General features: G+C 43.4%; 1 protein-coding gene across 1 annotated transcript; it reads left to right on the top strand.

Annotated features, from left to right (window-relative positions):
* The first annotated feature begins 2,685 nt into the window (after nt 1-2,685).
* LOC311148352 (voltage-gated purine nucleotide uniporter SLC17A9-like) lies at nt 2,686-6,307 on the top strand. The gene is made up of 4 exons (XM_084185289.1): nt 2,686-2,872; nt 3,250-3,305; nt 3,435-3,464; nt 3,947-6,307. Exons 1-4 carry the CDS (start codon nt 2,766-2,768, stop codon nt 4,123-4,125), a joined length of 372 nt encoding a protein of 123 aa, XP_084041415.1. The 5' UTR covers nt 2,686-2,765; the 3' UTR covers nt 4,126-6,307.
* The last annotated feature ends 6,971 nt before the right edge of the window (nt 6,308-13,278 follow it).

Here is a 13,278-nt window from a genome sequence, read left to right as displayed (position 1 = left end):
AGCATATGCATATCTAACTGAAAGTAAACAAATGTTTTATTTCACAGCTAGACTATTTTGGGCAAGTGGTGATATTTGATTTATTTGCTTCATTGTTGTTTTTCAAGCCATCTGTTCCTATTGTTGTTATGAACTTCCTCTAAGCTCCACATTGAGCTCAGACTTTCCTCTTTCTCTGTGTGTGTTCCAGGACCTATCATCACATTGGAGTCGCTGGGTAGTGGAGGGCCCCAGTCCAAACTGTCCAGGAGACACTGGCTACGCCTCTTCAAGCAACCTGCTGTCTGGTGAGATAAGGCCCAAACACAATGGGAGATCTCTGTGAAGTGTGTGTCTTTGTGTCCCAGGCCCTGTGTGTGTGTGTGTAATGTGTATGTGTGTGTCTACACTACAGGTACATGTGTTTCTGTCCTACTTTGTGAGTCTCAGCCTGTGCGTATGTGTCCGTGTGTGTTTCTGACTGTGTGTGTAGGTAAATGGACAATCCTTGCCTGTACCTAACTGACTGAGATAGGTCTACTCCATTGATTCAGTCTCTCTCCTCTCTGATCAGCTCACTTCCCTGTAGATGTTCCCGTCTCAGATAAAGGCTTCATTCATATCCTCTGTGCCTGTCTCTATTGGCTTTTATTTATAGAACCCCATAGCGGTCTGTGCAACTGATCTTCCCTGTTTACAATGACAGGAATTATGTATTGTATGGTTGGTTGGTTTTATTTATTGTAATGGCTAAACCACACCTTGATAGGCAAACTAACCACTGAACAGAAAAGCATATGTCACTGACTGTGTGTGGGTGGGGGTTGGTGTGAGCATGGATTTGCAGCACGGACTGACACTGTTAAGTTCTTGAGTGAGCAAAACTCAGTGGCGAGAAAGCCATTTAAACAGTCTGATTAAATGTACAATAAACATACTGATATTGCTTGTTTTTATGTTGAGCAGGCACATTAATATAACTGTAGTGGTGTAAAAGTAGGAACCGCTGTGGAATATTTTGTGAGCTTTAAAATGATGAAGCCTATGAGTCATAGAAGTGGTACGCTAACTTATGTATATGTGTTTGTTCTCTCTCTCTCTCTCTCTCTCTCTCTCTCTCTCTCTCTCTCTCTCTCTCTCTCCATTATCCTCCCTTCCCTTCAGTGCTGTGATTATTACGCACCTTTGCACTGCAAGCACCTTCTTCACATTGTTGTCATGGCTACCAACTTACTTCAAGGACACCTTCCCTGACGCCAAGGTAACTTGCCCCCTCCCCCTTTCCCAATCCATCCCTTCAGAAGACAAAACAAAACTTAAATATACCACGTTGGAGTTCAAGGCTGGAATGACAAAGACAACAGACACACTTGAAAGTGTACATACAAAATGGCTCAAAGCTAGTCAGACCCCCTGCATCTGACAGACCTGTGTAATACCACTGAGTAAACCAAGAGAGGGTGCTGTAGACATGGTGCAGACATAAATCTCTGCTAGCTAAGGAACTCGGATGTTCCCCAAACGTAGATGTTCGGCAAGTTGGATCACTATCTCTTAACAAACATGTATAGCGTATTGATGTCATACATGTCTGAGCTCATATCAATGTTCTTGGTGTTAAATGTTATGGTGTTCTCCCCGCAGGGTTGGGTGTTTAACGTTATCCCATGGTTTGTTGCCATCCCCTCGTCACTCTTCAGTGGCTGTCTCTCTGACCACCTTATCAGCCAAGGTAATGCCAGAGATAAACTATTTGTCATCAAGAAACAAATTATGTAAATGTTTTACTTATGTTTTACTGATTGTAATCAATCGAAGTTGGTACCCTTATACGATTGTCAGAGTTTTTAACTATTGCTCTGTGCCACGTCTCTCTCTCTCTCTCTCTCTCTCTCTCTCTCTCTCTCTCTCTCTCTCTCTCTCTCTCTCTCTCTCTCTCTCTGTGTCTCTCTCTCGCTCTGTGTCTCTCTCTCTCTGTGTCTCTCTCTCTCTCTCTCTCTGTGTCTCTTTCTCTCTGTGTCTCTCTCTCTTTCTGTCTCTCTCTCTCTCTCTCTCTCTCTCTGTCTCTCTCTGTGTCTCTCTCTTTCTGTGTCTCTCTCTCTCTGTGTCTCTCTCTCTCTCTCTCTGTGTCTCTTTCTCTCTGTGTCTCTCTCTCTGTCTCTCTCTCTCTCTCTCTCTCTCTCTCTGTCTCTTTCTCTCTCTGTGTCTCTTTCTCTCTCTGTGTCTCTCTCTTTCTGTGTCTCTCTCTCTCTGTGTCTCTCTCTCTCTGTGTCTCTCTCTCTCTGTGTCTCTTTCTCTCTCTCTGTCTCTGTCTCTCTCTCTCTCTCTCTGTGTCTCTCTCTTTCTGTGTGTGTCTCTCTCTCTCTCTCTATGTGTCTCTTTTTCTCTGTGTGTCTCTCTCTTTCTGTCTCTCTCTCTCTCTCTCTCTCTCTCTCTCTCTCTCTCTCTCTCTCTCTCTCTCTCTCTCTCTTTCTGTGTGTCTCTCTCTGTGTGTCTCTCTCTCTCTCTCTCTCTCTCTCTCTCTCTTTCTGTGTCTCTCTCTCTCTCTGTGTGTCTCTCTCTCTCTCTGTGTCTCTCTCTTTGTGTGTGTCTCTCTCTCTGTGTCTCTCTGTGTCTGTCACTCTCTATCTCTCTCTTTCTCTCTGTCTCTCTAGGGTTTGACACTGCTACTGTGAGGAAGCTTATGCAGGTATTGTAGCTTGTTTCCGATTCATTGCCCAAATTGGCATTGCTAGTTAACTTTAGATTTGCCTTTCCTCTCCTTGTATCCTGGTCAGTTCTTCTCCATGGGTGTTTCCAGTGTGTTTACCCTCCTGCTGTGTGGCACAACCACCTTCCCCACAGCTGTGGCCTTTGTCTCTGTCACCATGGGCCTCACCACCTTCAGCCACAGGTACTGATGCTCGTCCACAAATCTACTCCTAGCTCCTAGGCCTAGTGTCTATCCTCTGGGGCCTGACCATATTCAGCCACATGTACTAACCCTTAAGGGCTGCAGTGTTTGATCCTGGAAGTGTACAAGGATGTAAATGATAAATGCAAGATGTAGATAATAACCGACAGTGGAATGGATCATATAAACATAATCACCCCCTCACAAGCGCTGCGCTTTAACAGTCACTATGTAGTTCCATTTATGTTTTTATGACTCTGATCTTTCATTTTATAGGTTTTAATATGAAGCAGTTCAGGTGACAAAGATAGGGAGTCTGTATAACACCTTATTTACTGAGGCAGAAAGTAACGTGTCTTGTTGTGTCTGTAATCCAGCGGTGTGTCTGTGAATGTTCAGGACCTGGCTCCGTCATGTGCTGGGGCTTTGTTTGGTATGTTACACCAGTGGCTACTTTATCAATCTCTCAGCAGATTTGACTTTTGATTGAGTATTCCTTCTGATGAATATTACAGTCCTGTCAAATATTACAAATGAATCATGTATCTATTTTTCATTGCAGGTGTTATGAATACCTGTGGAGCATTCTCAGGTAAGCATGTTCATTGAGTGACAATAAACTAAAGTGGAAGCATCTGTGATGAATCTTTCACCAGCAGTTCCAGGATCAGTTGTTTTGTCCTTTCATGAATTGATGATGAATAATGAATCTGATTGTTCTAAAGGCAGGACTTTGGGTTGTGTCTCATGTCAGTCACATTGGCTCCAATGCTCCATGCATATTTCATACTGGAATGATAATAGAGTTTGTGTCAGATGAATAATTTAGGAAATAGAAGATGACAGTTAGGGCGCCGTAGAGGGGAATGGGCATTTGAATCCATTTACTTATACCGCACACAACTGGGAATGGGATGATTAACTGTCATTTGGGCAAAAGTAGTTTGTGCCTGTGGTTTAATGTGCTAAGTTGATATGCCGTAGCCTGAAACTGCTCAGTTTGTGCGTGCATGTATTGTGTTTCCTAATGCTGTATTCCTCTGCGTATCTGATGGTGTGTGTGTGTTTCTCCAGGTGTGCTGATGGTGTATTTCTCGGGGTATCTGATTGAGGCCACAGGGTCATGGGCATCTGTCTTCGCCCTTATCACTGTGGTGAACCTGGTGGGACTGGTCACCTTCCTGGCCTTCGCTGAGGCTCGCCGGGTCGACATCGACTCTTCCAAGGGTCGCTACCACAACATCCACATCTGAGTCCCAACGTTGAGATGAGGGACCAGGGCTTGCTACCACAACAACCACCTATTTAACAGAGGGGCCAAAACGGGACAAGGACCCACACTATCCACATCTGAGTCCCTAAAACAGGACCAGAAACCATGCCCATGTACCACAGAATGCACACTGGAGACTTAAATATAGAAAGAGAACAGGGAGAGTCTTGGTCTGTTAAAGGTATCAAAACATCCACATCAGAATTTGAGGAAGTGACAACAGAAGTGAAAGTCAACCCTAGATGTTTGTCAGATCGTAGTCAGTGTTCCCCTATATTAATTTAATACATTCTTAATTGTTTCTCTCTCTCTCTCTCGATTATATATACAGTTGAAGTCGGAAGTTTACATACACTTAGGTAGGAGTCATTCAAACTCGTTTTTTCAACCACTCCACAAATTGCTTGTTAACAAACTATAGTTTTGGCAAGTCGGTTAGGACATCTACTTTGTGCATGACACAAGTCATTTTTCCAAACATTTTTACAGACAGATTATTTCACTTATAATTCACTGTATCACAATTCCAGTGGGTTAGAAGTTTACATACACTAAGTTGACTGTGCCTTTAAACAGCTTGGAAAATTCCAGAAAATGATGCCATGGCTTTAGAAGCTTCTGATAGGCTAATTGACATAATTTGAGTCCATTGGAGGTGTACCTGTGGATGTATTTCAAGGCCTACCTTCAAACTCAGTGCCTCTTTGCTTGACATCATGTGAAAATCAAAAGAAATCAGCCAAGACCTCAGAAAAAAACATTGTAGACCTCCACAAGTCTGGTTAATCCTTGGGAGCAATTTCCAAACGCCTGAAGGTACCACGTTCATCTGTACAAACAATAGTACGCAAGTATAAACACCATGGGACCACACAGTTGTCATAAAGCTCAGGACGGAGATGCGTTCTGTCTCCTAGAGATGAACCTACTTCGGTGCGAAAAGTGAAAATCAATCCCAGAACAACAGCAAAGGACTTTGTGAAGATGCTGGAGGAAACAGGTACAAAAGTATCTATATCCACAGTAAAACGAGTCCTATATCAACATAACCTGAAAGGCCACTCAGCAAGGAAGAAGCCACTGCTCCAAAACCGCCATAACAAAGCCAGACTACGGTTTGCAACTGCACATGGGGACAAAGATTGTACTGTTTGGAGAAATGTCCTTTGGTCTGATGAAACAAAAATAGAACTGTTTGGCCATAATGACCATCGTTATGTTTGGAGGAAAAAGGGGGATGCTTGCAAGCCGAAGAACACCATCCCAACCGTGAAGCACGGGGGTGGCAGCATCATGCTGTGGGGGTGTTTTGCTGCCGGAGGGACTGGTGCACTTCACAAAATAGATGGCATCATGAGGAAGGAAAATTATGTGGATATATTGAAGCAAGATCTCAAGACATCAGTCAGGAAGTTAAAGCTTGGTCGCAAATTGGTCTTCCAAATGGACAATGACCCCAAGCATACTTCCAAAGTTGTGGCAAAATGGCTTAAGGACAACAAAGTCAAGGTATTGTAGTGGACATCACAAAGCCCTGACCTCAATCCTATAGAAAATGTGTAGGCAGAACTGAAAAAGCATGTGCGAGCAAGGAGGCCTACAAACCTGACTCAGTTACATCAGCTCTACATTTAAATTTTAGTAATTTAGCAGACGCTCTTATCCAGAGCGACTTACAGTTAGTGAGTGCTTACATTTTTCATACTGGCCCCCCATGGGAATCGAACCCACAACCCTGGCGTTGCAAGCGCCATGCTCTTCCAACTGAGCTACAGGAGGCCCTGTCAGGAGGAGTGGGCCAAAATTCACCCAACTCATTGTGGGAAGCTTGTGGAAGGCTACTCGAAACGTTTGACCCAAGTTAAACAATTTAAAGGCAATGCTACCAAATACTAATTGAGTGTATGTAAACTTCTGACCCACTGGGAATATGATGAAAGAAATAAAAGCTGAAATAAATCATTCTCTCTACTATTATTCAGACATTTCACATTCTTAAAATAAAGTGATGATCCTAACTGACCTAAGACAGGGAATTTTTACTAGGATTAAATGTCAGGAATTGTGAAAAACTGAGTTGAAATGTATTTGGCTAAGGTGTATGTAAACTTCCGACTTCAACTGTATATAGTACCAGTCAAAAGTTTGGACACACATACTCATTCCAGGGTTTTTCTTTATTTTTACTATTTTCTACATTGTAGAATAATAGTTAAGACATCAAAACTATGAAATAACACATATGGAATCCTGTAGTAACCAACTTTGAAAGTTTATTAATGTGCAGTTGCAAAAACCATCAAGCGCTATGATGAAACTGGCACTCATGAGGACCGCCACAGGAAAGGAAGATCCAGAGTTACCTCTGCTGCAGAAGATAAGTTCATTAGAGTTACCAGACTCTTGGGCCAAGAAACACAAGCAATGGACATTAGTCCGGTGGAAATCCAAATTTGAGAGTTTTTGGTTCCAACCGCCGTGTCTTTGTGAGACACAGAATAGGTGAACGGATGATCTCTGCATGTGTGGTTCCTACCGTGAAGCATGGAGGAGGTGGTGTGGGGGTGCTTTGCTGGTGACGCTGTCAGTGATTTATTTAGAATTCAAGGCACACTTAACCAGAATGGCTACCACAGCATTCTGCAGCGATACGCCATCCCATCTGGTTTGCGCTTAGTGGGACTATGTTTTTCAACAGGACAATGACCCAACACACCTCCAGGCTGTGTAAGAGCTATTTGATCAAGAAGGAGAGTGACGGAGTGCTGCATCCGATGACCTGGCCTCCACAATCACCCGACCTCAACCCAATTGAGATGGTTTGGGATGAGTTGGACCGCAGAGTGAAGGAAAAGCAGCCAACAAGGGCTCAGCATATGTGGGAACTCCTTCAAGACTGTTGGAAAAGCATTCCTCATGAAGCTGATTCAGGCAAAGGGTGGCTATTTGAAGAATCTCAAATATAAAATACATTTTGATTTGTTTAACATTTTTTTGGTTACTACGTGATTCCATATGTGTTATTTCATAGTTTTGATGTCTTCACTATTATTCTACAATATAGAAAATAGTAAAAAATTAAGAAAAACCCTTGAATGAGTAGATGTGTCCAAACTGTTGACTGGTACTGTATGTATAAATTAACACACCCTTTGCTGACAGGTGTATAAAATCAAGCACACAGACATGCAATCTCTATAGACAATCATTGGCAATAGAATGGCCTTACTGAAGAGCTCAGTGACTTTCATATTGGCACCGTCATAGGATGCCACCTTTCCAACAAGTCAGTTTGTTAAATTTCTGCCCTGCTAGAGCTGCCCCAGTGAACTGTAAGTGCTGTTATTGTGAAGTGGAAACATCCAAGAGCAACAATGGCCATGAAATGGTACGCCACACAAGCTCACAGAACGGGACCGCCGAGTGCTGGAGCACGTAAAAATCGTCTGTCCTCGGTTAAAATACTCACTACCGAGTTCCAAACTCCAAACTGCCTCTTGGAGCAACGTCAGCACAAGAACTGTCGTGAGCTTCATGAAATGGGTTTCCATGGCAGAGCAGCCGCAAACAAGCCTAAGATCATCATGCGCAGTGCCAGGTGTCTGCTGGAGTGGTGTAAAGCTTGCTGCCATTGGACTCTGGAGCAGTGGAAATGCGTTCTCTGGAGTGATGAATCACACTTCACAATCTGGCAGTCTGACCGACGAATCTGGGTTTGGCAGATGCCAGGAGAATGCTACCTGCCCCAATGCATAGTGCCAACTGTAAAGTTTGGAGGAGGAATAATGGTCTGGGGCTGTTTTTCATGGTTCGGGCTAGGCCCCTTAGTTCTAATGAAGGGAAAGCTTAACGTTACAGCATACAATGACATTCTACACGATTCTGTGCTTCCAACTTTGTGGCAACAATTTGGGGAAGGCCCTTTCCTGTTTCAGCATGACAATGGCCCCGTGCACAAAGCGAGGTCCATACAGAAAAGGTTTGTTGAGATTGGTGTGGAAGAACTTGACTGGCCTGCACAGAGCGCTGACCTCAACCCTATTGAACACCTTTGGGATGAATTGGAATGCGAGTCAGGCCTAATCGCCCAACATCAGTGCCCAACCTCACTAATGCTCCGCAGCAATGTTCCAACATCTACATTTTAGTCATTTAGCAGACGCTCTTATCCAGAGCGACTTACATGAGCAATTAGGGTTAAGTGCCTTGCTCAAGGGCACATCGACAGATTTTTCACCTAGTCGGCTCGGGGGTTAGAACCAGTGACTTTTCGGTTACTGGCACAACGCTCTTAACCACTAAGCTACCTGCTGCCATCTAGTGGAAAGCCTTCCCAGAAGAATGGAGGCTGTTATAGCAGCAAAGGGGGGACCAACTCCATATTAATGCCCATGATTTTGGAATAAGATGTTCGACGAGCATTTGTCCACATACTTTTGGTCATATAGTGTGTATATATATATCTGCCGAGACGTGCTTTTAAAGGGATAGTCGTTGGCTCAATGACTAAGTCTATGGGAACAGCTAGCATGTCATTGCGCTAACGCTAGTAGCAATGCACCAATCCTCCCCTCCCACCCGCTACCCTTGCCACCACAGCTGAAAAAAATCATAGGGGAATCACTGATAGTGCTATAATATTTGAGTTTAAAGAACCATTCCTGTCATATTTTTGATTGTTCAATCTTCAGCCATGGTTGAGCCTGTTGGGCTGGGACTGTGGTTAACAGTTCATAGGTTCAGTATGACCTTAGTGTCCTGGTTCCACACCCAGGTCTGTGTCTGGGTTTATGTTGGAGGAATATGAGAAGAATGACGTGTGTGAGTCTAGTCGGTTTGACAGTTTTAGACTGAGTAAGATGTGTGTTTGTGGCTGATGAAGGAAGCCCCAATCTGTGGAGAATATGGGGAAAGCAGACTAAAAGAAAAGGACATGACTGTGTGAGTGGCATCTAATTAGGAGGTGACTAATCGCCCATACACCCACTCTGATGTACTGTACAATTTACCTGCCATCGTCTTTATCGCCATGGCTACATGCTCGTCAGCGTGCTTCACTGCATTTTGTTTTATCTCCAGAGCTCTCATAGAGAGACTGTAGCCTCAACGTACATTTATCTAGAAGGATTTGTTTTAAGTTCAATTTAGAAGGCCAAAGGTTGTTGTTATGTTTCCTTTTTTATTGTCATGAAGATAATTGCATGACATGCTCAAAGACGAATACTTGAATCACGTTGATTTTTGAAATGTATTTAATTTATATGAAAAATGTTATCAATGATGTTGTCATAAAGCATAGGAGACTTGTAGAAAGATACCATAATGTATCAGTTGAGATTTTGTCATATTTGCTGCAAGAGTGGACACTTAAAGGAGACTTGGTCGATGCAGTTTCCTACAGCTGACGAGGCAGTCAAGTGTCATGCAGTAGACGGCTCCCTGTTTGTTATGGTTACTTCATAGTCTGGACAGGATGTGAGGTCATCGGTAACAAAATCCAGCTGTGACATGAAGTGAATGTATTACGGTGTGAAGCTTTATCACCCACGGAGTGGTACGGACACAGTCGGGTGCTTGCTTCTCAGAAATGAAGGCCTTGATTGCAGTGAGGTCATGATGAGGTCAAACAGGATGACATTATGAATCAGTTCTATTATGGCACTTTTGATTGAACATGTTCTTGTTACTGAATACATGATCAGTGTTGACTCTACCTGTAGATACATATATAAAGTAAACTTACATATAGACCTGGTTTATACCTTAGGCCTTGGCATACAAAAGGTAACACACGTTAGTGACAGGCTACTGTACAAAAGCTATGCCCTAGTTTGTCGATGTCTGACCAATTTGTAGTCTACTGTTTTACTTTTTTGTAAACTGAACACCCAACATTTTCGAGCACAGAAGCTGACTAAGAGATGCCCTTATTCAAAAGCTCTCACTTCACATGCCTTAGCTGATGATTGTTTGAAAATGCCTTCATTGCTTGTTTGATTTACATTTACATTTACGTCATTTAGCAGACGCTCTTATCCAGAGCAACTTCCAGTTAGTGAGTGCATACATTATTGTAACTTTTTTTTTTTTTTTTCATACCCCCCCCGTGGGAATCAATCCCACAACCCTGGCGTTGCAAACGCCATGCTCTACCAACTGAGCTACATCCCCTGCCGGCCATTCCCTCCCCTACCCTAGACGACGCTGGGCCAATTGTGCGCCGCACCATGGGTCTCCCGGTCGCGGCCGGCTACGACAGAGCCTGGATTCGAACCAGGATCTCTAGTGGCACAGCTAGCACTGCGATGCAGTGCCTTAGACCACTGCGCCACTCTGGAGATTTCTGTCTCATCAGGGTTGGGGTCCAATCAGTAGTAAAATCAGTGAATTTGAATTTTTATTAACTTCTAGAATTTCTCCAGAATTGACCCCCCAACCCTCTGTCACTCACATGCTGCCCTTTGAAATGCTGATATGTTGTGTCATATCGGCTCATTGAATTAGAGCCAAGAACCATATCATTCTGATTCTGTTTCCGCCCACCAACATTTCACCAACGTGTAGCTTTCTGCAAAAGCATACTGACTATTTTTGATAAGACAATGTAATATGTATTATATACCAAAAAAGATTCCAAAATGTTTATGCAAAATAAATGTAGTATTCTATTGCTTAAAAAATATATTGTATTTGTAATCTTATTTTATTGAACTTGAAATAAATAAAAGCTATTTTATCAGCTGTAGTGAGTTGTTTGACCATTCCTTCCTGCTATAGAAAACCTTTGAGTGACATGGTTAGACTGTAAGATGTACTTTCACCTGTTACCACACAGGGGTAGCAAAGGGCTTATAATTAGTCACAAAGTAGCTCATTGGAAAAGGGCAGTACAATAATTGTTTTGCCTTACTTTAGAAATACAAAAAATTGAAGTTTGCATATGTCTACGAGATGTAATGTACTTATTTGTTCTGCCCAATCAGATTTGTTTGTATCATGGCAATTAACTTCAAAGATGTTTCAGAGGGATTTTACTTTCTTACTTACCATACTTTTTGTACTTATTGTACACACCCTTGTGATAACTGATGAGCAATAGTAAAACCAGCAAGCATGCAACATGCACCTTATAGTGGGCATCATGTGCTCTCAGACGACCACCACTAGATCTCTCTATGCCTCAGCTGTGGAGTGTATTCTGGTGCAGGCAGGTCTCTCCCATTAACACTCCCCCTTCCCATCCCTCCCCTCTCTTCAAGCCCAGATTCCCAGCCCAGGCCCGGCTCAGCCCGGCTGGCGGGACGTATGGGGTGGCACCATATGGCAGGACGCTGTGTGCCATGTTGGCTAGCTGGCACAGCCCCACGACACCACTCTCATGGGACTAAAGGCTCAGGTTACCATGGAGACCGGTGGCTTGTGGCCGTCACCATGGCAATAGATGGTGAGGGGGAAAGAGGAGTGGTCAGAGACCAAGGATTGGGTGATTGTGGTTCAAACCCTTGAGTTCTGGAGAATTCAATGGTTAACAGAATGAATAATGTTCAGATGGCTGGAGCAGGGAGTTGCAGGTTTTTAAGCAATATAGTTGTTATAAATGTCTTACACTGATGATGACTTGATTTCTGACCATCTCCATCACACCTGCAACACAATCTGAAGACAATAGACTAGAGCTGCCATGCGAAAGGCACACAGGAAATGCGCTTTACATCATGTCCCAAATAGTCTGAAACAGTTCCCTTTCCTTGTCTCCTTTCCTCTAAGACCTCTGATCTAATAGGACTTTACTGTCTCTGTAGTTATGAAGAGATTGGACAGGGGAGAGGTAGAGCGGAACACAGCCTTCATTTTAAGAGTAGGCGGAGGGTCAGTCAGTCACTTTACAGTCTAGATGGGTAGATTCAAATTGTCTCTAAATTGCAGAGTTAAAGCAGCACACTCAGACATAATCATGATGAGTGGCCCACTATTTAATTAGCTCCCATGAAACACTGAGGGGAGACGGAACAAGAGGACCCTCCCCCACATCTTCTGGGCTTCAATGGGCCTCGCTAGAGTAACCTACAATAGGAGGGCCTCGTCACAGAGCCAGAGATACATGTAAATGAAATAGCCCCATTAATTTGTAATTAACATCAAGTTAATGACAATGTCACTGTGTCGCCGTCTCATCGGATGTCCTTCCTTTGTGGCGGAGGGCCTACTCTACTGTATCCCCCCCCCCCCCCCCCCCCCCCCCCCCCACTCTCTCGCCCTCTCTCTCTCTCGCCCTCTCTCCCTCTCCTGATCCCCTGATCAGAATGCTAATTAGTGGAATGCGAGTTAACGACTTTAAAAGGGACAGGGAGTTTATTAGGACTAACTAACGACATAAAGACCTAGTTAACGACTGGGCATTGTGTTGTGGAGGATTAATCATTCACTGGTAATAGATCAGGTGTTAGAAGTCCTGAGGTCCTCTGAGAGCCTTTGTATTGACATGGTTTAAACGCTAATTGCATTGCGCCTGTTAGCCTGATGTTAGGGATTTCAGCCTGATAGAACTAAAATATTTCCGGTGTAGCCTATGTCAGAAATAATGTGGTTTCAGCACAGCGAGAAAGGATGTTTGAATGTATACCTTTTCGTCAAATGTATTTTTGGTTGGCACTGCATGCATCGCGCACAACAATATGTTTTACGTGTCCTCTAAACCTACAGGTAACTGCCAAAATAAAGGAAACAGCTGAGTAAATGAGGGATACAAAGTATATTGAAAGCAGGTGCTTCCACACAGGTGTGGTTCCTGAGTTAATTAAGCAATGAACATCCCATCATGCTTTGGGTCATGTATAAAAATACCCAGGTGCCCATTATTTTGGCTACCATGGCTAGAAGAAGAGATCTCAATTACTTTGAAAGAGAGTTCTCAAAGGAGCATATGGGGTTCGAAGTGTGTTTGTGTGTCTCAGTAACCAGATCTCAAACCAATTGAACACTATTGGGAGATTCTTGAGTGGCGTCTGAGACAGCGTTTTTCCACCACCATCAACAAAACACCAAATTATGGAATTTCTCATGGAAGAATGGTGTGGGATCCCTCAAATAGAGTTCCAGACACTTGTAGAATCTATGCCAAGGTGCATTGAAG

The sequence above is a fragment of the Coregonus lavaretus genome (genome assembly GCF_964263955.1).
Source record: "Coregonus lavaretus genome assembly, chromosome: 20".
NCBI lineage: Eukaryota > Metazoa > Chordata > Actinopteri > Salmoniformes > Salmonidae > Coregonus > Coregonus lavaretus.
Note: the sequence above shows the minus strand (reverse complement) of the source record. Positions and strands in the feature narration are given on the sequence as shown.